General features: G+C 39.8%; 1 protein-coding gene across 3 annotated transcripts in view; it reads right to left on the reverse strand.

Moving 5' to 3' along the window:
• The window catches only part of FNDC3B (fibronectin type III domain containing 3B), a 358,046-nt gene that overhangs the window by 71,060 nt on the left and 261,621 nt on the right, over positions 1–25,365 (reverse strand). For all 3 annotated transcript variants that reach the window (XM_073359377.1, XM_073359376.1, XM_073359375.1), the window contains 10 exons: positions 25,175–25,299; positions 21,348–21,522; positions 20,201–20,287; positions 14,475–14,613; positions 12,855–12,926; positions 11,100–11,218; positions 9,171–9,276; positions 7,145–7,317; positions 5,740–5,853; positions 3,647–3,796 (listed from right to left, as the gene is read on the reverse strand). In XM_073359377.1, coding sequence (XP_073215478.1) covers positions 3,647–3,796; positions 5,740–5,853; positions 7,145–7,317; positions 9,171–9,276; positions 11,100–11,218; positions 12,855–12,926; positions 14,475–14,613; positions 20,201–20,287; positions 21,348–21,522; positions 25,175–25,299 — 1,260 coding nt within the window. The remainder of the gene's footprint in view (positions 1–3,646; positions 3,797–5,739; positions 5,854–7,144; positions 7,318–9,170; positions 9,277–11,099; positions 11,219–12,854; positions 12,927–14,474; positions 14,614–20,200; positions 20,288–21,347; positions 21,523–25,174; positions 25,300–25,365) is intronic.

Here is a 25,365-nt window from a genome sequence, read left to right on the forward strand (position 1 = left end):
AGGTACTCTTTGTTTCCCTCTTTAAAGACATGTACTATATTTGCCCTATAATATTCACCTCTCCTCCACGATTTCTTGAAGATAATTGCTAATGGTTCTGAGATTGCTTCAGCTAGTTCCTGAAGTGCCCTAGAATGAATTTCATCAAACTCCGCTGACTTGAATACACCTAACTTATCTAAATATTCTTTAACCCATTCTTTCCTTATTTCGGCTTGTGTTCCTTCCCCCTTTTTGTTAATATTAATTGTATTGAATTGTCACCATTAACCTTTTTTAAAGATCAGCCCTTCTAAGCCCTTTGCTATCAAAATCCCCATTACTTTATGGTTACATCTGCAAGGCCAGATGTTCTGCTCACTCAGGTAGATCTCCCTTTGACTTCAGTGGTCATTTGGCCTGCTTAAGAGCGGTGCAGGGTCCTAATTTAGTGTGCCTACAGGGTCCTAATTTAGAAAGTTAATCTGAAAATTTCATACTAATTATTAATAATTTCATAATTCCCATGAAAATAAAACATTACCTTAGCATGGCATATGCTTTTTTCTAAGATCCCACATATAAACCACAACTAAAACACTCACAGCTGTTAATTTTTTCCATGAGAAAATAAAGCAACCATTATATCTAACTCCTAGGCCAAATTCAGTGACACCAGTGGAAATCTGAAGTTTCAAAATCTGGCCCAATGTTTCTACCTTTGAAGTACCATCCATTAATCATCAGACTTTGTTATTTCAACTTTTCCATTGGTATACTGTATCACTTACACCGTTACAAAATATTCTAGTAAAATGGATAAAAACAGATTAATAAAACTTTGGTACTTCATTACTATGGTAATGAATTAGCTAGGGTTTATATGTATTATTGCTCTCTACTGATTGGAATCAGAACTGTTACATGTTACAGTGCAACCCCAGACACGGAATTTGTCATAGCACAGGTCATGAAGAAGTTGTTCTACCAGTGAGCCAGAAATCTGTGCAGAGGCATAGTCTTTGAACAGATGGCTTTGAGTCTCCATTACAATTCACACCAAACACCTTGCTTTGTCCGTGGTAGAGTGGGGCAGGCAAACCCCATCTTCCCCAACAGAAGAATAAAGATCTGCTGAGTTGGGCTTTTCAGTGTCTTAAGTGGGAGTAACATGGGCAAAGGACCAACAAGCATGTGTTTTCTCCCCTACATTTTGCTGTATCTGAATAATTTTGTTTACTATGCATGGGATAAATAGAAAACCTCATTCTGTTTTTCTATTAGCTGTTTTGTTCAGCTGGTGTGCTGAAGGAAGAGATGATAAAGCTGCATTTGTTAGCCTTTAAAAGCCCTTAAAAACAAATCCTGCTCCAGGGACATCTTTTATCTAGTGAAGCGCTCCTATAGCTGCTAAAGCGAGCCTCATTTTGTGGTCTGTCAATGACATTATGTGTCTCGCCTGTAAACCAGTGTTTGGCAATCTGTATCTTGCTCCAAGCAATTCGTTTTAGTGGTGCTTATAACTGTTTTATTGGACAACCTCATCAACATAATTGATGGGTATTTAATTTTTGTTTGCTTACCAGATGTTTCCTCCTCCTTCCCCCACTCCAGTAAATGTCACAATGTTTCCCTGGGTGGAAGGCATGAGTGTTTTGGGGAATTTTCAATAATGCTACTAATTTTTTTTTTTAAATTTAAACAAAGACAAACTGGCCTCCCTCTAGTCATTTATGCCCGATTCTCTCCATTATTAGATTTGTACGGATTGAGATAATGATGTGTGTTTTGTTAGAAGAAAGAGTAACACGGGTTAGACAAAATTCTTTATATCTTAGAGTGAAAAATTAAGTTTTCCTGTTAATGTCTCTAATAGTCACAAAGGAAAGAATGATTTGCATTTTTGCCCTTTATCCTTTTATTTATTATTTTAAAACACATACCCAAAGCAAATCTCCATTAATTATGAAACACTTCTCGTTTGCCCGTATCTCATAATTCTACTCTCTACCCTGTTACTGTTTAATGCTCTAATGCATTCTGAAATACACTTTGTAAGACAGATACTACTTGACACAAAGTAAGGACCAGCTTGGCAGGCAGAGGCCCTCTAGAATTCTATTGCATGGATTACTGGTGGGCTTTAATAAAAAAATGTGTCTGTGTTATTATATATTTTTCTTATCTTCTGACTATGGATTAAGTTTTGCTTGAGGCGTTAAAATCTGTTAGACATTAGTGTAGCGGAACATTTCTCTGGTGGATAATTTAAAATAAATGTACACTCCCCCTCCAAAAATACTATACAGTTGGCGGTTTCCATTTTTTAACACTAAAAAAAATTAGAGTTCCCCATTCATCACGAAACTGGTATCACAGTGTCCCCCCAGCTCAATGAAGTCTAAATGCCAATTTAGAAGACAGAAAACAAAAAGCTTTCCTTCTCAGGCATATGGAATGTGCTCTCTGGCTTGCAGTGCCACTCCTCTCACACATGCTCTTTCAATTAGTTTCCCAAAATAATGACCATACAAGGTGTAGGTCCTGTGACAATGAAGTCAGACAAATACAGCAGACCATGAGTGAGGATGGGCTGTGGGACTCTATTTGAGGCTCTTTGGCTTTGAATCAGCTGCTGAAGAACTAGAGAGAATCTTACGGGACACTTGACTTGAAAGAGTTCAAAAAGAAAAGAAACACTTGACTGAGGGCTTGTGGCCTTCGATCAAAGTGATGAACCCTGGGTGGTCCAAGCTAAAAGATTTTCAAGGGAAACAATTTTCCACCCTTTGCCAGCTGGGTAGGTATATGAATTCTTGGTTGGATTTACTGCTGGTGTTCTGCCTTTGCACATAAATAAACCTTGTGGAGGAGTCTCCAAAGCTGTGCAGGCTTGGGTGTAGAATTTTGCCTCACTCTTTTTTGCTAAATCTCTTCTATTTTTTCAGGGGACTTGACAGGAGAAGAATCCAGTTCCATCACAGGATTTATATTTTAATTTGGTTGCTTTTTATTGAAAATAATGGGAGAAGCGTAAATATCAAAGAGAAGAAGATCATTACAGAGACTCACTAGACAATGATATAAATTCAAGAGATGAGGTGGTGAAAATGGCAAGTACATTATATTGCCAGCTGCAGCCGCCCATGTGCATAGGAATCTTATCAGCTACTCAGATGGTTTGCTTAACTTAATAAATGAAACAGATGTTGGAGATTACTGTTTAAGATAGGGGAATCTTTAACATCCATTTGGGAGGTAATGTCATTTACATACCATTTCCAAGCTTGAGCCAACTCAAAATTTGCGATTATTTTTTTTAAAGTTTAAAACATTATATTTCTATTTTAGTGCAAGAGCATCACTATCTGGGCCGGCTGTTTGTCAACAGTATTATTCATTGAAATTAAAGCATGTGATGAACAGGAGCGATTTTCCAAGGCTGAAAGTTCTATTAACTCCCTCTGTTCATCAATCTGAGTTGTTTAGAATCTAAATCGTTTGATTACGCAGTAGTGCTACACAATTTAGGAGAAAGGTATATTTCTTCTGACTTACAAAGTACCTCATTTCAAAGCAGTTAATGATGACAATAAAAATCCAGTGGAAGTAAATTGTGTTTACATCTTAGATTGTGATCTATACAAAATATAATAAGCTTCTGTACCTGTAATCTACAGCAATAATGTGCTGCTGCTGACAATTCACTAATTTCAAAACTGGTATCTGTGCCATTATACATGAGTTCCAGAGATTCCTCATCTTCTCCCCACTCTAATCTGTATTCAGAGATGTCGGCACCCGAGCATTCAGGACTCTGCAAAACAAATCTTTGTATTTAGTAGTTCAGTTTAAAGATGGAGGCCTACCTCATCACGTTTGACAGGTTAAGGAGAAAAATGCATAAAAACGAGTTCATAATGAGAAACCATGATCACTGCAAATGGACGCATTCTGAATTCGTGCCCCAGAATAGGTTACCAAAACGAAGCCTGTTTAGCAGAACTGTGCCAACTCTATCTGCTTGAAATAAACTAAGGTCTGGTAGACACTGGGAATTTACATCAGCATAGCCATGTCTCTCGGGGGTGTGAGACGTAACTAAGCTTTTCTCACCCCTGGCGTAAACAGCGGTAGGTTGATGGAAGAATTTTTTCAACAGCCTAGCTACTGCTTCTTGGGGAGATGGATTACCTACACCGACGGGAGAACATCTCCAGTCCGCATTAGTAGTGTCTAGACTACACTGAAGTGCGACAGTGGTGCAGCTGCAGTTGTGCCGTTTTAGTGTTTTAAGGGTAGAAAAGTCCTAATTCATAGAAGAGAGGACATTTACACAGCAGACACTATAGGCCTTAATTTCTATCAGGACTTTCACAATAAAAATTTCCTCCCATTCGGCTGACTTGGTAGCAGCACAGCCTTGAACCACACAGAAAAGTTTCAGAGTAACAGCCGTGTTAGTCTGTATTTGCAAAAAGAAAAGGAGGACTTGTGGCACCTTAGAGACTAACCAATTTATTTGAGCATGAGCTTTTGTTTCTAGACCAGAACTAGTGGTCTCAATGCACCTGTGGGAGAGTCATGGTTAAATGATATACTCAAGTCATTAAAAATGAATAATTATATTTCCCAGAAAATCATACCAACCGAAAAGTACTGCTCCTGGTTTGGAGCGAGGCCTGCAGCACTAGGCGCCCAGTGGAAGTCAGCCATCAAGCTGATGGGCAAGGTACAGGACAGTAGAGTCAGAGAAGCTAACACAGCTAAGGATGATGGTGAAATTAAAGCAGCGTGGCCCTTGATGTGGCACACACGTCAGTATCATAATATTATAAAAGAAGTTTTGCCTTTCATGCCTCCAAGTGAGCAGCAGAGGCGCTCTTCCTTGAGGACCCTCAGGACAATCTGATTACACACTAGAATCTATATATGTCCGACAGAGTCCCCAGTTACTGGCGGGGGGAGTATGAAAAAAACCCACATAACTCACAGAGGAAGTTGGTGGCAGAGTTGGGAAATGAACTCAGATCTCCTGAGTCCCAAACTAGTGCCTTATTCACAAGACCATCTTTTATCTCTTGTACTAATGGTTTAATGTGGTTTGGATATGAAACTAGGTGACACCTGACTATTTTGGGAGATTTCAGAGTAGCAGCCGTGTTAGTCTGTATCTGCAAAAAGAAAAGGAGGACTTGTGGTACCTTAGAGACTAACAAATTTATTTGAGCATAAGCTTTCGTGAGCTCCAGCATCCGATGAAGTGAGCTGGAGCTCACGAAAGCTCATGCTCAAATAAATTTGTTAGTCTCTAAGGTACCACAAGTCCTCCTTTTATTTTGGGAGAGTTGCTTTGACATAGCAAATCTCTCAGAGTTTGTCTGATATCAAGGACTCTAGCCTCACATAAAAATGTAGCAGAATAGCTGACTGCATGATTCCAGTTCAGAAGCCAGTCAGTGTATTGGATTCAACATGCTAAAATTCTGGAGAGATCATTCTTTACCGACCTATGACCTATATTAAGATGAAGTGATAAGAGATCCCCCTGTCTCCATTCTCAAGCCCCTAATAAACTTCGGTGACTCAAGATCAACTCTAAAAAAGAAAAGCAGGGAAGATTATTGTCTGTATGTACAAGAGTATTTTTGAGTGGGCTGAGATTGTGAACTGCTCTTGAATTAGCTTTCAAGTACTGATGATCATATTAGTTTGGATAAGCAAGATAGAAATCACACATACAAAGAGTGTTTGTCTTACCTCCCAGCTTACAAGTACACATGTGTCAGACACAAAGGAAAGGAAAGGTGCTTGGCACTGGCCGGGTGGTCCTGCTGCTGTGGTGACTTCTGTAGCTTCAGAATATGGCCCATACTAGGAAGGGGTGGAAAAAAATATTACACACACTTTAAAGGGGTTTCATAAGCCATACATAGAAATATTCTTATTATAACACATTTTCTTGAAGACAGATTAGGCCTCTAATATACACCTTATCAATGTAAAGCTTATCTTGGCATGCTTCACTTCATCTCACTGCTTATAAGTTGCCTTGCTTATTGAGAATACATGGTTTGCCTAAAACACCGTCAGTCCAAAGCTACTTCACAGGAAATGGCTCTCTCTTAGCTTTTATATGTCAGTCAGAACAGTTAGCAAATCAGACTTTGATATATACACCCAATTAATTAATACATAAGAAAGAAATGGATATCTTATCAATTTGCAGGTACTCTTGGTTTCGAATACCTGAACTAATTTTGGTAGTTTTCCCCCGTGATCTGCATTATTTAAAAGCTCTATGTTATGTAAGAGCTGAGTAACTGTCAGCAGGGACCCTGCTGTTGAAGCATACAAATCTTTAGAAACCTAATAGATTTCTTGGGAGCAGTCTGATAGCAGAGTAAGCAATGCATTAGACTACGTAGTCCCACTGAGGATACATTTTCAAAATGCTGGAAATGATGCTCAGAGAAAAGAAGACAGGGCCCAATCCAACACTGAAGTCAATTGGAATTCTTCTGTTGATTTCAATGGACACAGGATCAGGCTTTTAATTCCCAATGGGATTAGGTAAATAGGTTTTTACGAGGAATCTGAAAAAATATATGTACCCTACGTTAAATGAAAGCATATTAAAAACTATTAATGAACAAGTTTTCCCTAAAATGTCCAAAGACCTACTTGAAATTACTCAAGTATCATTTGCCTCTATAAAGGTAAAGATCTTTTTTGTTGTTGTTAAAGGTGTGTGGGCCAATATATCTCTTCAGTACAGTTCTAACACACTTTAAACGGTAGACCAGTTTAGCTGAACCTATGTTTAAACAGAAATGCCATTCTCAACTTTGCTTTAAAGGGCCACTCTGGATGGGGCCCTCTGAGTCTCAATGCACTGCCTTCTCCCTAAGTTTCTCCAACTCTTTCATTTTATTCTCCACTTTTCTCCTTTCCCAGATACCTCCTTTTCTCTCAACTTTTTTCCTTTCCCACATTCCCCTTTCCCTTTCATCTTTCCACTCACCAGCTATAGCTGAACTAGTGTATGCACTGCCAGGATAACTGTTCTCTCATATACATGTGAAGAAACATTTTGAAAAAAACCCTCATCTGGCATCCTTCTTTGGACACTGCTGTTCATGCTGCGCAGAATGTTAAACCTTACCCCTCCGTCATTCAAAGCTCTCACTCTGAACCGATATGTTGTTCCAGGAAGAAGGTTGCTGACCGTGCACTCTAGATCAGGGCCATGATACACCTCAGAAATAACCTCTTCTGGTTCCGTCATTTCCACACTGTACTCTGAGACTTGACAACCACTTTCTGACACAGGGACATCTGGAAAGAATCAGTATCATTTATTTATTGTTGATATAAAGTCACAGATTTACATGATGATTATCATACATTGATTCACCTTGTACCACAGATATATACTACCTCTAATGATTTCGCCTCTTTGATAAATGTTCCACACCCAGACATATGTAAGTGGGATCACTCAAGTGAATCAAGTTATTCATGTCTTTTAATATTTATAGGATAAGACCCGCAGCTAGTAGTAGCTATGTGTCCCACGTTGTAAAGCTCTGCTACTCTGGTATTCTAATACTACAAGTAGGCCCATTTATATCAATGGGCTCTACTACTGGTAGAAAGCACAACCCCCATGGTATACGACTGCACAATGGGGGCTGATATCTGCTCTTCCTTTAATTGCAAAGCCATAAAACATAAGGATATAAGACCAGTCATACTGGGTCAGATCAAAGGTCCATCTAGCCCAGTATACTGTCTTTTGACAGTGGCTGATGCCAGGCGCTTCAAAGGGAATGAACATAACAAGTAATCATCATGTAAACCAGCCCCTGTCACCCGTTCTGGAAAACCATGAAACAGTAACTGTACATTCCTTCAATACAAGGAAAAATTACACTAATATTGCGAAATGACAACATAAGCATATGGTGACTTTTTAAAGTAACCTTAAAAAAAGGAAATAGATCACAAAAGCTCAGTGGGGCTGATTTTGCTGTCAATACACACTGTTTTGTGCAGACCAATAATGGAATGGACTCATTAGCTTTTAAATAATTATAATACATAGCTCTTACATAATGCTTTTCATCCATAGATCTCAAAGCGCTTTACAAAAGGTAAGTCAGTATCATTATCCCCATTTTACAGATGGGGAGGAAGGCTCAGACCTGCATTCTCTGAGCAATTCAATAGCCTTGGCGAAATCCATGGGGATTAGGGGTGTGCAAGGATCACTTGGACAGTCCATAAGCTTCTTCTTCTTTTTTTTTTTAACAGCTCACTGATATCGTGGGCTTTATTTTGGCTATTCACCTCCTTTGAATGGCTCTTCAGGAAATATACTATTATCTGCCACTGAAGCTACCCAGTGCTGAACTCCGCAAAGTGGTGCTCAGCCACAAAGTACAAACCAACGTGAGACCTGGAACATGAGTGCAACTTAGACTTTGTGCTGGACCTCAGATACATTTGTCAAATGGAAATGGTGTTGCAACAGACTATCCGGAGTGTAGTAGTGTCTTAGACACGTCTAACAAATAATTTAACAGTGGGATGTCACCACGCAATGACCTTCTGAAATGCCTCAAATACTATTTCATTCGCACTAAACAGGCAAGGAACTGCTTTTTATAAGAACTATGCTGGTCATGTCAACTTAGTATATTTGTTTTATTGCACCTTTGCCTTAATAAAAATTTTAAAATAAAAAGTCACCTAATATTTTCAGTGTGTTCTGGCTCAGTATAAATTACTGTGTGAAATTCTGAATGAAACAGTAGAACATTGTGGCTAAGAGCACAGTGAAATAAAATGGATCTCAAGTGATGTGATGTTTTTGCAATGAAAGGCCAATGGTTAGAAACTTTGTTATAGTACGGACATAGGCAGAACTTCCAATTGACTTCAGTGGGAACAGACTGCAGTATCAGACCCAAAGGCAAAAATAAAGACAACTAATTTCCAAGAGCCTGATACAAAGCACACTGAAGTCAATAAAAAGTCTCTTACTGACTTATAGCAACTTACTTAGTCTTTAGATCTTGAGAGTAAATTCATTCTTTACATGGTGGCTCAAGTTTTGGTCCAGATAAATAGTTTCAAACCAGGTTTCTGCCTGAGAATTAAAATGGCTGCAGGTACTGATCACTTACCCCACTGTAGCTGAACTTCTTTGTGTTTTGGTTTCCCCAACATTCTTGGTGGCCGACAGTGACCCGGTGCGACACTAAGCGTACGCACGGGTAAACTTTCAGAACACTGGAAAAGAATAGGACCTAAGATTAGTAATTCTGCTGAAAACTCATCTACAAACCAGGGACAACGATGTGAGTCATGATCTTCACAACAAAGACATTTCTAACAAAATACTATTTTGCCAGACAAAAAAGAAACAGTGAGAAAAATGTAGGATCAGAGACTATCAAGTGGTTAGTTAACATTTCATTAATATGAGCATTATTGACACAATTTTATTAGCATCATTTATATACTGTTTTCACTGGTATTTCTGAATATTTTAGTAAAGGATTTTTTACCTTTTTACTGTATTTCTCATGACTCTCAAGAATACTGTGTACAAATGAGCTCTCAAGAATACTGGGTACTAATGAGCTTTCAAGAATGCTGAGTACTAAAAGGCTCTTTAATACAGCAGAGGAAGGCATAAGAAGAACCAATTATTGGAAGCTGAAGTTAGACAAATTCAAATGAGAAATCAATCTTTTTTTTTTTTTTAAACTATGATGGTGATTAACAATTGCAACAAACTACCGAGTGAAGAGGTGCATTTTCCCTCTCTTGATGTTTTCAAATCAAGACTGGATGTCTTTCTGAAAGATATGCTTTAGCCTAACACAATTATGCTTTAGTCAAGCACAACCCAGGGTAATTGTGTGAACATTTAATAGCCTGTGATATACAGAAGGTCAGATTAGATGATCTAATAGCCCCTTCTGGCCTTAAACTTAAAATATGATTTTTTCATAATAGTACAACAGTAACAGCTGCGAGGACCTCTTCTTGATAACATTCAGTTCAAAAATACTATTTTCCTTTCCCCCCCATACTTCCCATGGTTGATCCCTGAAAAAGCACTTCATCTTAGGTATACTATGCACTCAAATGTTGTCCTTGAACCTAAGGGCAATACTTTTAAAAGTGCCTTGGGAGCCTAAGTTCCAGTGGGGGCCTACAGCACAAAAAGAAAGCTAATGAGGTTTGGATCCTTCATATGCATCCTTGAGGAGAAGAGTCACTTGCATCCACTAGTTTGTGCAGCTCTCTACTGTAGTAACAATATCACCTCGATCTTTCAAATACTTAACCAGACGCTTAACTTTATGCCAGCGGGTAGGCCTACTGAAGTCAAAGGGAGTTTTCAGTAAGTAAAGTGTTCAGGATCAGGGTCTTTGTTAGTGTTATTATGTAGAGAAATGAACACAGTGCAACAGTACACTACATTCCAGAGCATCTGAGTCCACATGGATCCAGTCAGTCACAAACACACATGCAAGATCCAAACAGCAGCCAGTCAAACTGAGGAATCCATAACATTTTTTTATTTATACTTTTGCTAAATATATATACTAAATAATAAACTGAAATAGGGAGATGTCTGAACACAATGGCAAACTATGAACAACTACACAGAAAGCATAAAAATATAATAGCTGTACACACAAATTACTGGGTGAAATTCTATGGCCCGTGTTATGCAGGAGGCCAGAGTAGATTATCATAAAAGCCCCTTCTGGCCTTAATAATACATGAATACTTAGGATTTTTTCAATATGAAGTAGAACCTCATTAATTTGCATTTTGCTAAACTACAAGGCCCAGATTTTGCATGCACAAAGATAGCAGCACCTTTCAAAATGAAGTAATTTGCACAGGAGCATTAATAGAAATCAGTGAAGTTTTTACTGTATCAATAATACTACAATTTTAGCCAAGTACATCTATTATTTAAAGCAGAAATACTAGCAAACTAAATGTACAAACTAAGCAAAACTAAAATGCAGAGCTAGGTGAAGCTCTGGAAAATACAAAAATGACAGTTCTCCATGTTAAACTATTCTTACCTGACTGTGTCCACCAGTGCTGATACAGCATGCCCGGAGTTTATACAAAGTGCCTGGTTTCAAGTGAGTACACGTATATTCTGTAGCAGATCCACTATATGCCACTTCCCATTGATTTGCTGTAAAATTAAATGAACTCATTCAAGTTTGCTTTGAAAACAACGTGCACACCACACACACACTCGTACCTGGCTACTGTTCTTCAAGGGAGTTATATACGAGAAAGAAAATCTTTAACATGGTTTTATACAAATACTTGAATCCTTTTTTGTGAAAATAAAATGTTCATACACAATTAATGACGATATTATTTTCGCTAAAAGAAATCTTTTAAAAATCAAGCTAAGTATAGTCCTGGGACCTTAAATTCCACTGTTCTACAGAAAGGGATGGGGACATGTAAAAACACGAACAACTTCAAAACAAACAAAAACAACCCAGGTACTCAGTGTCATCATAATCCAACCTGCAGGCCAGGACAGGTGGCACTTTAAGGCTGCAGATCAGCACCTGTGGCTGGCTCTTACATGGGGTGCAAAGAAAAGCAAGGGCCACTTACTTCTTCCTTCATATCTTCCCCTCAGCACCTATGTGAGGAGCAGCCACAATCTGGTCCTACTTAAAGATTACTTTATTTTCCATTGAAAAGGGGCCACAGTCAAAGTACTCCAGTCACTGGATTGTGGGGTAGCCTCTGATAAGTCACTTTATCTCTGTTGTTTAGTTTTCCTATCAATAAAATTGGTATAATACCACCTACATCACATGGATGTTTGCAGTGCTTAAAATGGTCTGAAAAAAGTGTGTGTGGGGTCTGATCACAATCTGGGAGCAGCAGCTTTAGTAAGACAATTGCTAATGTGCACCCGTCAGCAACCTGGCTTGATTTGTTTCCTTTTTTTCCAGGTCTGCAACTCCTTGCGCCTGCCTGCATGCCACATCCCGCCCACTTTAAGCAGTGGGTGCTTAATTCATTAAAGTTTGAAGTCTTAGGAAAAAGGTGCACAGAAACACAATATGATATTGAACTAATAATAATAATATGATATTGGTAGTAATAATATTCAACAAAGTGATAGATTTTAACCAGGCACAAATGGCACATGCTTAATTTATATAGCCTGGCCTAGGAATCCAAGATAGTTAATGAAACAAACATTAAACAGTTTAGTAACATTTTAACTCAGGCCCTGTCTATACTAGGAACACTTTACTGGTACAGGAATACTGGTATGCTATACCAGGAAAGTGCTCCTAGCGTGGAAGTAGCTATACTGGCAAAGCAGTCTTTATACTGGTATAGTGAAACCAGACCCTACGAGCAAAACAAGTTTTACTGGTAAAAGCACAGCTCTTTGCCTGTATTATTGTGTCTACAATAGGGATGTCTGCTGCCACACCTGGGTCAGTCAGAGATCACACTTCTTTGCATCTCTGGCTGACATAGCCAAGCAGACAGAAGTCTGTAGTGCAGATATAGCCTAGGTCAGAGATTTTTTTTTTCAATTTACGTTTTAATATGAAACTTGGTTTTATATTTAATGTTTGATAAAATTAATAAAGGGTACAGAAAAGATGCCAAACTAAACTGTTTATCTAATAATACCATCTATGATATTTGATACAATTGTTTCTTGTATTATTGTTATTACATTATTAATTTTAAAAATATTAATAGCTGAAAAAGCCAGGTTTTTAACTGTAGAATACGTAGAACCACAATGTATTGGAATAGATGATTCTTGTCAATTTTACCTTCAGAATTTCCTTCGGAAATCTCCAATAGGTATTTTAGGATTTCTGAACCGCCATTATCTTGTGGAGAATCTGAAAAATGAGCAACACTTTTGTTAATAAATTAGATTTGAAAAATGGAATCTACAAGAAAATAAAGAATACAGTTACAGATTTTGATCTTACAAAATCACACATATATCTAGTAAGAAAAGCACTTGCCAGATGCACTAATCACAGCATAAAGACCTAATGCTGCATGGTGCAGAGGGCTCTCTGGTCAGCACCTTGCAGATTTTATTCTAGTGGATTATACATACTGTAACAGATTCATTAGGGCACAAATAACCCAAAATAGAGTTGATGGAGGATATTTACTGCAAATAGCTGCTGTCTGACTGAATCCACAAGACTAAAGGTGATGATAAAAATAATTAGATGCTGCCAAATGTGGTATTCATAATTCTAAAGATAATGATTTTAGGATCCACTCTCAATCTACAGATCATTTCCAGACAACTTGGAATCTTAGAATACATTGTTGATTTGTTAACCATACCGCATACTTGGATTTAAATATTCTGCTCTTGCTACTTGAGTGGAATCAGGAGCTTTAACAGGTTATTGGAATGTATTTTTACTGTTTATGCAAAGCTGTGATTCCAGGGAGTCTGGTTTTCAAAACTGATGTCTGGAATCCTTAATCATCACCATTGGCTGATCGTAAACATGTTACATAGTGACCTCACCGAAGACATGGTTCCTGTCTCAAAGGGCTTACATTCTATGTGCAACATGACATGCCCAGGAAGGATCATGAACAAACTAACTAAGGTGTGGGGGAAGTTGAGAGGGAGAACAATGGTGACATTAAGAAGACTGCTGAGATGTGGATGTGCCTAAGCTGTTGCATTACATTATTTGTTTAACCTTTCTTGTCTGTTTCACTTCTCATAGGCAAGACAGCAGAAGTAAGTTTTTAGGAGGGATCTGACGGAGGAAGCTTGGTAGACAGGAAAGCACTAAGTGAGCACAGAAGAAGACTAAGGGTATGTCTACACTATGAAGTTAGGTCGAATTTATAGAAGTCAGTTTTGTAGAAAGCATTTTTATACAGTCGATTGTGTGTGTCCCCACACAAATGCTCTAAGTGCATGTAGTCGGCGGAGTGTGTCCACAGTCCAAAGAGATATTTGTGAAGGGTATTGAGACTAACATCACTGGTAGAGCAGATAGGTTGGGCAGGATATACATGATACAGGACCTCGAAAGCAAAGACAGGAAGCCTGAACTTGACGTACAGTACAATAGGGAATCAGAGAATTGTCTCAAAGGATTGAGTGTGTGTGAGAGTTGGGGGGAGGGAAGATAGCTGAACCACTATGCTTTCACTTTATAAATGCCTTTAAAAATATTTTTGAGCTGTCTGATTATGAAAAAGTCACAGCTTTTCACCACAGGTCTCGGGCATCTCTTAGAATGATCAAATGCTTATCTAACTTTCTGAACAGATTCATCTCTGGGCTGAGAAGCAGTATGTGAAATCTGAGCCTAAGTGCCCATTCGCATAGGTTTTGTTTACACTTAAATTATGTTATGCCATAAGAAAACTGTTACAGCAAACTGAATGGGTTAGCTTACCCCATTTAACACTGAAGCCATGAGATGTTATTGACCCTTTAATAACTGGTCTGGTAGGAGGTCCCGGCCTGTCTGGACTTGTTGTGCAGACCAAAATTTCACTTGGACAACTCTTTCCTTCCACATTAGAAGCAATCAGCTGAAACAAAAACACAACTAATGTAACTATTCAGTTCTCTTTTCTGGCAGCTTTGCATGAATTAATCTAATATAGTCCATACAAATATTGTTTATTAAAATAGACAGCACTATCAAGTCACAGCAAATTGTGTATGATTCTAACAATAGGTAACTGATCATAAAATTGTTTCATTAGTAAGTCCCTTCTGAGTTTTACTCTGGCCCCACCAGTACTGTGTTGCAGTAAATTAAGATAAGAAAATTCTTAACGTCTTTTTTAAAGCAAGTGTCACATGGCAATCCATTGTTATTTATCCAAAGAGAAGGTAAATAATGGTAGCTTCAGAACGTATTACTGTTATTTGTACAGTATTACCATAGTGCTTAGGAGCCTAAGTTATGGACCAGGACCCCATGTGCTGTACAAACACAGAACACACAGCAACAAATACATGAGAAGAGTTACAGGGACATCTAACATATGCTAATATGCACTTATTGAAGCACAAAAGATGCATCTGAAGCATATGCTCTATAGGCCAAATATTGAAGTCTTTACTCAGGAAAATCTCCGAGTGACGTCAGTGGGAATTTTGCTAGACTGAGTAAAGACTTCAAGGTTTGGTTCTAAATATGTTGCACAGGAATTGAATATTGAATCAACTATGACAAATAAATACAAACTAGCAAGTTTTTCTACCTGGGAGTGTGGTGGGGCGGTGCCCCACCCCCCTGAGAAGAAGGGCTGAACCAGGCCAGAGAGGCTGTGCAGACCCGCAGCCAATCAGAGAGGGCCTGGGGAGAGCCAATCAGGGCAGGGGGAGAGGTAGCCAACCAGGGCCGGCTTAGGCCCTATATAAAGGCTGCCTAGTAAAGAGCATGGCATTCTCTCTCTGGTGGTCAAGGGAAGAGGACTGGCTCCTGAGCTGAAAGGTAGCACCTTGGACAGAGCAGTGCTGGGGAGCTCCGGCCAAGGAAAACCCCAGGCTGCTGGCCTAGCTACCAAGGGCCGGGCAGGTGCATAGGACCGAAGGGAAGCAGCCCAGGGACAATAGCAGGGCAAGGGGAGAGAAGGAGGGCAGAGAGGCTGCCGCTACAGGGTCCCTGGGTCGGGACCCAGAGTAGCGGGTGGGCCTGGGTCCTCCCCTTCCACCTTGTGCTACACCTGGCTGAAGAAGAGCGTGGCCTGATCCAGGCTGTGGCTGGTCCCTGCAACAAGGAGCTAAACTCAGAGGCTGCAGCTGCCCACTACAGCAGGTGCAGATCGTAGACTGCTGATAACACCAAACCCCTGGAAGGGGGTGAGACCAGAGCAGTGGGCACTGCCGGAGGGCAGTGTCCTGAAGTGGACATCACCGAGCAGGAAGCAATGCGGGTCTGGATGCCAACAGACGGCGAAAGATGGACGGGAAACAACCGGCAGAGGGCGCTCTGCAATGGACAGAGCTAATTCCCAGATGTGCCAGCGGGAGGTGCAGTGGTGCTGAGTCCCAACCCCATCATAGGGATCCTCAGCTAATCCCCTGATAACCCCCCTTTCAATCATATCTTCCATCAAAGGACTCAGATTACAAAGATCCTTTCTGCTGAGGGTAAAAAGTTGGATGGGTCTCCCTCCATAGCCAGTTAATATTACCCCCTGCAGTCAGATGGCAGTGAGGGTGTGTGTGTGTGTTACTAGAAACTGATGTAAGTTCTTGGAACAGCTAGTCCTGAAACCCACACAAGGAGAGGATATTCTTGACTTAGCCCTCAGTGGAGCACGGGATTTGGTCCAAGAGGTAAATATAGCTGAACTGCTTGGTAATAGTGACCATAATATAATAAAATTTAACAACCTTGTGTGGAGGAAAACACCAAAGAAGCCCATTACAACAGCACTTCCGAAAGGGGAACTACACAAAAATGAGGAAGATAGTTAAAGGGAAATTAAAAGGTACAGTCCCAAAAGTAAAATGCCTGCAAGCTACATGGAAACTATTTAAAAACACCAGAGAGCCTCAAATTAAATGTACACCCCAAATTAAAAAACATAGTAAGAAGACCAAAAAGGGGCCATCACTGCTAAACAGAGTATAAGAGGCAGTCAGAGGCAAAAAGGCATCCTTTAAAAATTGGAAGTCAAATCCTACTGAGAAATATAAAGGAGCATAAACTCTGGAAAGTCAAGTATAATTAGGCAGGCCAAAAAAGTATTTGAAGAGCAACTAGCCAAAAAGATGCAAAAACTAACAGCAATTTTTTTTTTAAGTACATCAGAAGCAGGAAGCTGCTAAACAATCAGTGGACGATAGAGGTACGAAAGGAGCACTCAAGGAAGATATGGCCATTGCGGAGAAACTAAATGATTCTTTGCATTGGTCTTCATTGCAGAGAATATGAGGGAGATTCCCAAACCTGAGCCATTCTTTTTAGGTGACAAATCTGAGGAATTGTCCCCAATTGAGGTATCATTAGAGGACATTGTGGAACAAATTGATAAATTAAACAGTAAGTTCCCAGGACCAGACGGTATTTACGCAATGGAACTCGAATGTGAAATTGCAGAACTACTAACTGTGATGTGTAACCTATCATTTAAATCGTCTTCTGTACCAGATGACTGCAGGATAGCTGATGTGACGCCAATTTTTTAAAAAGGCTGAGGAGATCCCGGCAATTACAAGCCAGTTAGCCTAACTTAAGTACCAGGCAAATTGGTTGAAACTACAGTAAAGAACAGAATTATGAGACACATAGATGAACACGATTTGTTGGGGAAGAGTCAACATGGCTTTTGTAAAGGGAAATCATGCCTCACCAATCTATTAGAATTCTTTGAGGGGGTCAACAAATATGTGGACAAGGGTGATCCAGTGGATATAGTGTACTTAGGCAAAGTAGGCAGTCATGGGATAAGAGGGAAGGTTCTCTCATGGATTGGTAACTGGTTAGAAGATAGGAAACAAAGGGTAGGAATAAACGGTCAGTTTTCAAAATGAAGCAAGGTAAATAGTGGTGTCCCCCAGGGATCTGTGCTGGGGACAGGGCAATTCAACATAATCATAAATGATCTGGGAAAAGGGATAAACAGTGAGGTGGCAAAATTTGCAGATGATACAAAATCACTCAAGATAGTTATGTCCAATGCAGACAGTGAAGAGTTACAAAGGGATCTCACAAAACTGGGCAACAAAATGGCAAATGAAATTCAATGTTGATAAATGCAAAGTAATGCACATTGGAAAACATAATCTCAACTATACATACAAAGTGATGGGGTCTCAATTAGCTGTTACCACTCAAGAAGAGATTGTGGAGTCATTGTGGCTAGTTCTCTGAAAACATCCCCTCAGTGTGCAACGGCAGTCAAAAAAGGTTAACAGAATGTTAGGAACAATTAGGAAAGTGATAGATAATAAGACCGAAAATATCATAATGCCACTATATAAATCTATGGTACACCCACATCTTGAATATAGCGTGCTGATCTGGTTGGTCCATCTCAAAAAAGACAGATAAGGGCAACAAAATCGGGGTATAGAACAGCTTCTGTATGAGGAGAAATTAAAAAAAACTGGGACTTATCAGCTTGGAAAAGAGATGACGGACAGGGGATATGATAGAGGTCTATAAAACCTTGACTGGTGTGGAGAAAGTGAATAAGGAACTGTTTACTCCTTCATATAACAGAAGAACTAAGGGTCACCCAATTAATAGGCAGCAAGTTTAAAACAAACAAAAGGAAATACTACTTCACAGAACACACAGTCAACCTGAGGAACTCGTTGCCAGAGGATGTTGTGAAGGCCAAGACTATAACAGCGTTCAAAAAAAGAACTAGATAAGTTCATGGAAGATAGGTCCATCAATGGCTATTAGTCAGGGATGCAACGTTATGCTCTGAGTATCCCTAGCCTCCACTTGCCAGAAGCTAGGAGTGGACGACAGGAGATGGATAGCTCGATGATTGCCTGTTCTGTTCATTCCCTCCGAAGCACCCGGCACTGGCCACTGTCAGAAGACAGGATACTGAGCTAGATGGACCATTGATCTGACCGTTCTTATGTAAGACCAGCCCAGGGCTAAGTATGCTGCCCAGTCTGCTTACGAGGAAGGGACCAACATCAACATTTGTCTTAAACCCATCATGCAGTATTGGGTTGTGTTATCACTGCACTGTCAGTCCAGCCTTGAAAAGCCTAGTTTCAGTATATAAGTAACTTGCTAAACTGAAGCTACAGGAAAAACTACAGCTACGCTTTTTACTTATCTAGGGACAAGCAGCAGCATAAACCATGGTAAACTCAAGAGCACAATATTACAGCAGTTCATCCACAACGTCCTGACTCTAAAGTTCATGTAATTTTTAATAGTCTAATGTGACATCGAGAGATATTATGTAAATTTGTCTTTAATGCCTGAAGCAATCCTCTTTGCGCAAAACTTTTTGCTTCATCTTTGACCCACTGACATTGTAGTGCATGTTTTTGAGATGAAAGAAATTTTACCCTCTTTTGAGTTTTCAATATTAATACAAAAATTAAACAGGGCTTTTTTCAGATATTTACTCTCTAAAATAATGGTTATGTGCTGGAAGCCCAGTGGATATGAACTTTAGAGGTAATAGCCTCTTTCCACACAGTATGCAGTACTTGCAATAAAAAGTGCATGGAGTGATGCCACCTTGTGGAGAAATGATAAATTTACAGGCATGGGCTTTTCAAAGACCTGATAGCCTGGACTGTTATGTTAGCGAGCAGATATTTAACACTCCTCTTCCATAAAATCAGACATACTAATCTTGGGCATTTTTATTAGTAAATAACACTCAGCACTTGTATTGTGCTTGACATCTTCAAAGTACTGTATTAACGAGACAGACTTCTGAATTTTGTTATAAGTTAAAAGATATATTTTTATAACTCTTATAAAAATATATCTTAGGGAACACGATCACTAGAAGAAGAAAATATAGGACATTAAATATAAACTTGTTAGACAATCAGAAATTCACACTTAATAGATGGGAAAGCTTCATTTTCCATATGTTGGGTGAACCTGTCTCCCTGAATGCTGGGAATGTCCCTGTTTTCAGGACCTGTTTCAGTGTTCCTGTCTGGTTTCCAAAAACAGTGTTTCTCTGTCCCAGTTTCTGTAACCAGTGCAGATTGGCCACCGGAGGGAGTTTCCAACAGCTGAATGAAATGCACCACAAGGACCACTGGAGCCCTAAGTCATGCTGTTACATGTTGACATCTTGTCCTCGGAGGAGGCCTTCCAGCAGTACCCCTGCTGTACAAGCCCTTAACCCAGCACCTCCCCTATGTGCACATAGTGAAATCTACAGGGTAAGCCCTCCACCATTACACTCTGTGGTACAAAGGACTGTGTCCTCAATCAGTCTAAGCAATTAACATGTTCTGATGTAAAACATTTTAGCTATAACATTATCATTATTGGAAAAGAGGCCTGTCAAGGAAGGAAACACTTTTTCCACACCTATCAGGTTTTAATCAGAGGAAGGATTTGTGTTTGATAGCTCAGTTTTTCAGTGTTAAGGGGTTCTCATTGTGCAGATAGTTTCAAAATGCCCTGCAACAGAAAAAGGAAAGAAACAAACTTACCCTAAATTTGTATTGTGTGCTTCTTCTGAGATTTTTCACAGTACAGGTTAGCTCTTCTCCAGTGTACTTTGGGTGAAACACGCTATCCTAAAATTTTAATCAAGAACAAACCAAGTTTCTATATATTATCATCAGCATGCATAGATGACATTTGTCACAACTACACAACTACAATTCATCGTGTCAGTATGGAGTCCAAAAGTTTCTCTTGTTTTCTGTAATCTACCATTATCATGGTAATTATTTTCTAAAAGGGTAGAGTAACTAATTGAGCTGAATCATGTGTCATTTTGCTATAAAACAATGTAAGAAAGCAATTTGGTTAACAGTTTAATATATTTAATAGAAATGCAAGTGACAGTCTATTCCAGAAAGCAAGTATCGTACATAGACGTAGGCAGAATGTGGCAGACTGAATTGTTTTAAGGATGAATTACTCCAAATCCTATGACTTTTTCCTTGTGGATTTCTAAGTGGGATTCTGCATGACTCTGCATTATAGACTTGTACCTGACTTTGCTAAGTCTATGAGGTCTGTGTTCTGATGCGAAGCAGAACATTGTCATCTTAGTTATCCTTTCAGACGTGTGTGACTCAGGCATGAACAGCTGCGTAAGTCATACAACTCATGTATGTACACCTGCAAAAAGTTGAGCACACAAGATGTTGAGTGCCCCCATCTCCATCTGACTACAATGGGAGTTGAGGGCACTCAGCACTTCACAGGAGGGCTCAGGTCTTTGCAGGATCACACCCTTACTCAATGATAAACTGTTTCTAGTGAGTCACCAATGTAACAGAAAGCTGTTTTTTCAAATGGAACTAGGAACACAGTTTATTTGGATAAAGAAAGGTTGAAAGAAAAAGAGAAGGTTTTTGTTTTGGTGATGCACCCCAGGAAATACCCCCTAAATTCAGACGCTAGCCTTTGCTTTGTATTTAGTATTTTATTTTTATTTTTTTTTAAACTCATCCTTCTGTTGAGGAGACTTCAGTGAGATCTTGTACAGTAACTATGTAAATATCAGAACAGAAATGTACTCAATAATACAGGGCATAGTCTCTTCAGTGGGGTTGCACCTGTACACGTGAGAAGAGAATTTGGTCCATGCTATCCACTTTATAATAATACTAACACAGAACTTACATTATCTTCCTCCTGAATTTCCAGGGTGTAGGAAATCACTTCTTCTGGTGTACATCCTTCTGCCTTATTCCATTGCAATGTGATCCACGTAACACCTGCTCGAACCAATCTTGGTGCAGAAGGGGTCTGAGGAATATTACCCGATGTGTAGCACACCACTTCCTGGCTGTACCCACTGTACAGGAACGGAGAGAAAGAAGATATCACAATTTTTTTTCCAAACTGCACTGTTTGCATATATTGGTATAGAAATATATTGTTAGAATATATAGGCATATAAATGATATATAATCGCATACAAAAATATTACAGTAAAAGGACATTCAGACTGCAAAGTCAAGCACTCAGAAGTTAGGGAATGCCAGAATTAAGAATGCCTGTGCAACCTTAATTCAGACCCCTTGTCCACATGCATAACAACATAATCTTTAATGACATGTTTGCATGCATTTATTTCTACAGGACCTCTGGCTCATTCAGTGCACAAAGTAAGGATGGTGCTCTCTGAGTGAGCAGTTAATCAATATTTGTTTTCTCCTCATTGTCCAGTATGTTGCCCCTATGACTTACTGCACTCCATCCAAACCCCGCACTAAACAGCAAATTATTAATTTCCTCACAGATATTTTTATGGATCTCATCACCATCAGACTGCTTCAAAAACATAAATTAATTTATCTCCCCTGTGAGGTAGGAAGGTATTATTAACCCTGTTTTAAAAATGGGAACTGAAGCACAAGAGTGAATAAAGCTAAAAGTGTCCACTAATTTTGGGTTCAAATCACAGCTCCTATGTACTTCAGTGGAAGTTGTGAGGGCTCAGCACTTCTGCAAATCTAGGGTCACAGAAAAATCAGGAATGCACAGTTATTAGCCACCTATAAAATTCTGGTTTAAATGACTGACTGACTTAGCATCACATAGAAACTCTCTGGCAAAAGGCAGAGCTAGAATCCAATTCTCCAGAACAACATTTAACTGCCTTAATCATGAGACCAGGGTTCTCTTCTCGCATCCCCATGCTGAATTTGCTACACATCTTCCAATTTCTGCAACAAATGAGGCAGGGATCCTGCAGACAAAAGCCTCATTCACTACACAAGCCTGATTCATCCCCAGGATATGGTCCATCCTCTGCAATGAATAAGTCAGGCATCGTGTGGAAAATACGTGTGATCAGACTGTCCCATAAGGCACATGCACAGGCAACCTTAATGCTAGCATTTCTTAACTTTTGTGTGCTTGATTTTGCAATCTTAAGGTTTTCTATTTTTGTGTGCTTTTTAAAAAACTGAGAAAATTGCGAACAGGAAAAAAAACAGAAATTTCTTTATGTGGTCCCATATTGACACAGTTCCTTAGCAGGGTTTGAACCTTTTGATTTAAAATAGACCTCTGCCACTTGAGCTAAAAGAGCAACTGTGAGCAGTAGAAGTCTGTTAACCTCTGTGTGGGCCAGCCATTAGAAGAGGATGAGAGACATACTGAAAGAGTAGGTTTCAGAGATATTTGCTGAGAACAGAGTAATGTTAATACTCAGGAAATGAGGGTTCTCTTCCTGGTCTGGAGGGAAGTGTATTCTGGTAAATACAGACCCTTCTGCTCCTGTCCCCTCATATATCCTTGACAAATCGTCCCCTTGTTTTCCTGTCCCTCCGGCTTCTGTTTCCCTCTTCTCTTGTCCCACTCCCCTTCTGCTCTTGTCCCTACCAGCTTCTGTTCCATGGGTCTGTCCCCTGTTAGCCTGTTCCTCTCCAACCCCCTCTGTTCCTCACCCAGGTCTACACTATAGACCTATATCGGTACAACTACATTGCTCAGAGGTGTGAAAAATCCACACCCCCGAGTGACACAGTTATATTGACCTAACCCCCCCATGTACACAGTGCCACATCGACAGGAGAGCTTCTCCCATCAACATAGCTATCACCTCTTGGGGAGGGGGATTAACTATACCGATGGGAGAAGCTCTCCTGTTGGCATAGGCGTGTCTTCATTAAAGCGCTACAGTTGTACTGCTGTAGCCCTGTATGTGAAGATAATCCCTGAATCAGGCTGCTTTCTTTTCCTCCATGCTACCTGGGTTCCAGCAGGGGGATCAGTTAGAGCATGGGAGAGACCGTCTATCTGCTCTCAGTTCCACAGCAGGCTCATGCTAAGGAGCAACTGTAGGAATAGTCCTGCTTAGCCCTGGGATAGAGCATGCTCAATAGGCTCTCAAGGGTGGAACAGAGCTCTGTGGGGAGTAGAACATGCTCAGTGGAGATGGAATGTTTGGATAATTTTGCAATTAGCCTCTAACAAGCCTCCATTGAGTAAATGCGCATAGCTACTTCTAGACAATTATCGGCGGCTTTTCACGGGGACAGCAAATGGCAATTCTCTGACTCTCGCCCCCTCCCTGCTAATTTTCAAGCCCTTGCTCCAAAGTATGAAGGCATTAGAGCTTCTCCACTAAAAGAGTTATAATATAAAAGGACTGACCATGAATATAACCGTCCCAACCCTCGGCCCACTCCCACCTCAATAATGTGAGAAAAATTGGGTTTTGGAACGTGTCTAGAAGATTAACAAATCTAGGCTCTGGCAAACCAGGGATGGGGAGGACACATTCCAAAACTGAGCACCCTTCACGGACAATGCTCTGTCAGCAGTCCCCTCTCATTTATATTACACCTCTGCTGACAAGAGAGGGGGTGTTTCACAGAGAAAAGATGATCTCTCGGGGTATGTGCATAAGGGAATCCATGTGCAAACTGTTGAGAAATAAAGGCCAACGATATCTAGAGGAAGAAGACATAGACCTTAACAGAGCTGCTTTATTAAACCATATATGGCTAGGAACTGCATTTTCAGGACTTTTAAAATGGCAGAATTTTCCTCAGAAAAACACATACGTATCTCTCTGGGTATCTGTATTTTTTCCTTCATTCTTTTATTTCCCTCCTCAGCTAAACATTCCAAGTCACAAAACAATGAAAAGGGACTAATTATTTTTAAAATAAGTATCTTGTAAGCTTCAAAAATTATTTTAGCTTCTTCAGTGTATATCCCCCTTCCTCCAATGAGTTTGTATGTGGCAGCTAAAATCCCCACACAGGAGAACTATTGTGTATACTCTGGCATTCTAGCTGTTGTAACTTCTTCTGTCCATTGGTTTCTAGCAGCTCCCTGATCTTACAAAACCCATTAGCCAGAGCTCCCACTGATTCCCACCAATTTCCACAGGCCTGAACTTAACTCCAGTGCGAGGGAATGGAGAATCAGGACCCACCTTGCTAAAATCCCCTTGAGCAGTGTTAGCCCACTCTTGCCCCTATCTGCTATTCCATTTGTTTTACTCTGCTGCTGGCTGAGCCACCTAAGGCTTGCCAAAGGAGGAAGTGAGTACAAACTTTGCTGTAGTGCTGAAAGAAGACAAAGGAACATCACTTTAAACAAAAGTGGATTATTTTCCAAAATCTGTAACTCAACTTCCATGGGCTTGTTGCTTTTTTTGGTTCCCCAAGATCCCTAGTGGGAATTATACATAACAGATGTGTGTTCTTTTGGTATTAGAAACAGGCCACAAAACATCATTTAACACCTCCAAAGGGGTCCATCCTCTTAGATCCATTTCATCAGTCTGAAAACTTCAAGTCAGTTCCCTGTGAGGTGAGTGAAAGTTCTCAGAGGATCTATTCTAAGTGCACTATTTGTAGAGCAATAAAACTTCAGCCATTTAATAGGGAGCTCAAAGGGGAAAAATACTAGCAGCCTCTCAGTAGATACTGTCATTTAGAATGCCTTTGCCATGGCAGAGATAACATCGATAAGAAGTAACTTACCTAGTGCCTATGTCATTCTGAGCTGCTAATCTGAAGGTATAGCCCACAGCTGGACAAAGTTTAGTCAATTTGCAATGCTTTTGGCTCCCGAAGTAACATTCTCTGAAACCACTGTTTCTTTTTCCCTAGAAAGAAAATGATCCATAATTGTTTCTTCTCTAAACAAACCTAATGAAATAAATCCAGACATA

Source organism: Lepidochelys kempii, chromosome 9, assembly GCF_965140265.1.
Source record: "Lepidochelys kempii isolate rLepKem1 chromosome 9, rLepKem1.hap2, whole genome shotgun sequence".
Lineage (NCBI taxonomy): Eukaryota > Metazoa > Chordata > Testudines > Cheloniidae > Lepidochelys > Lepidochelys kempii.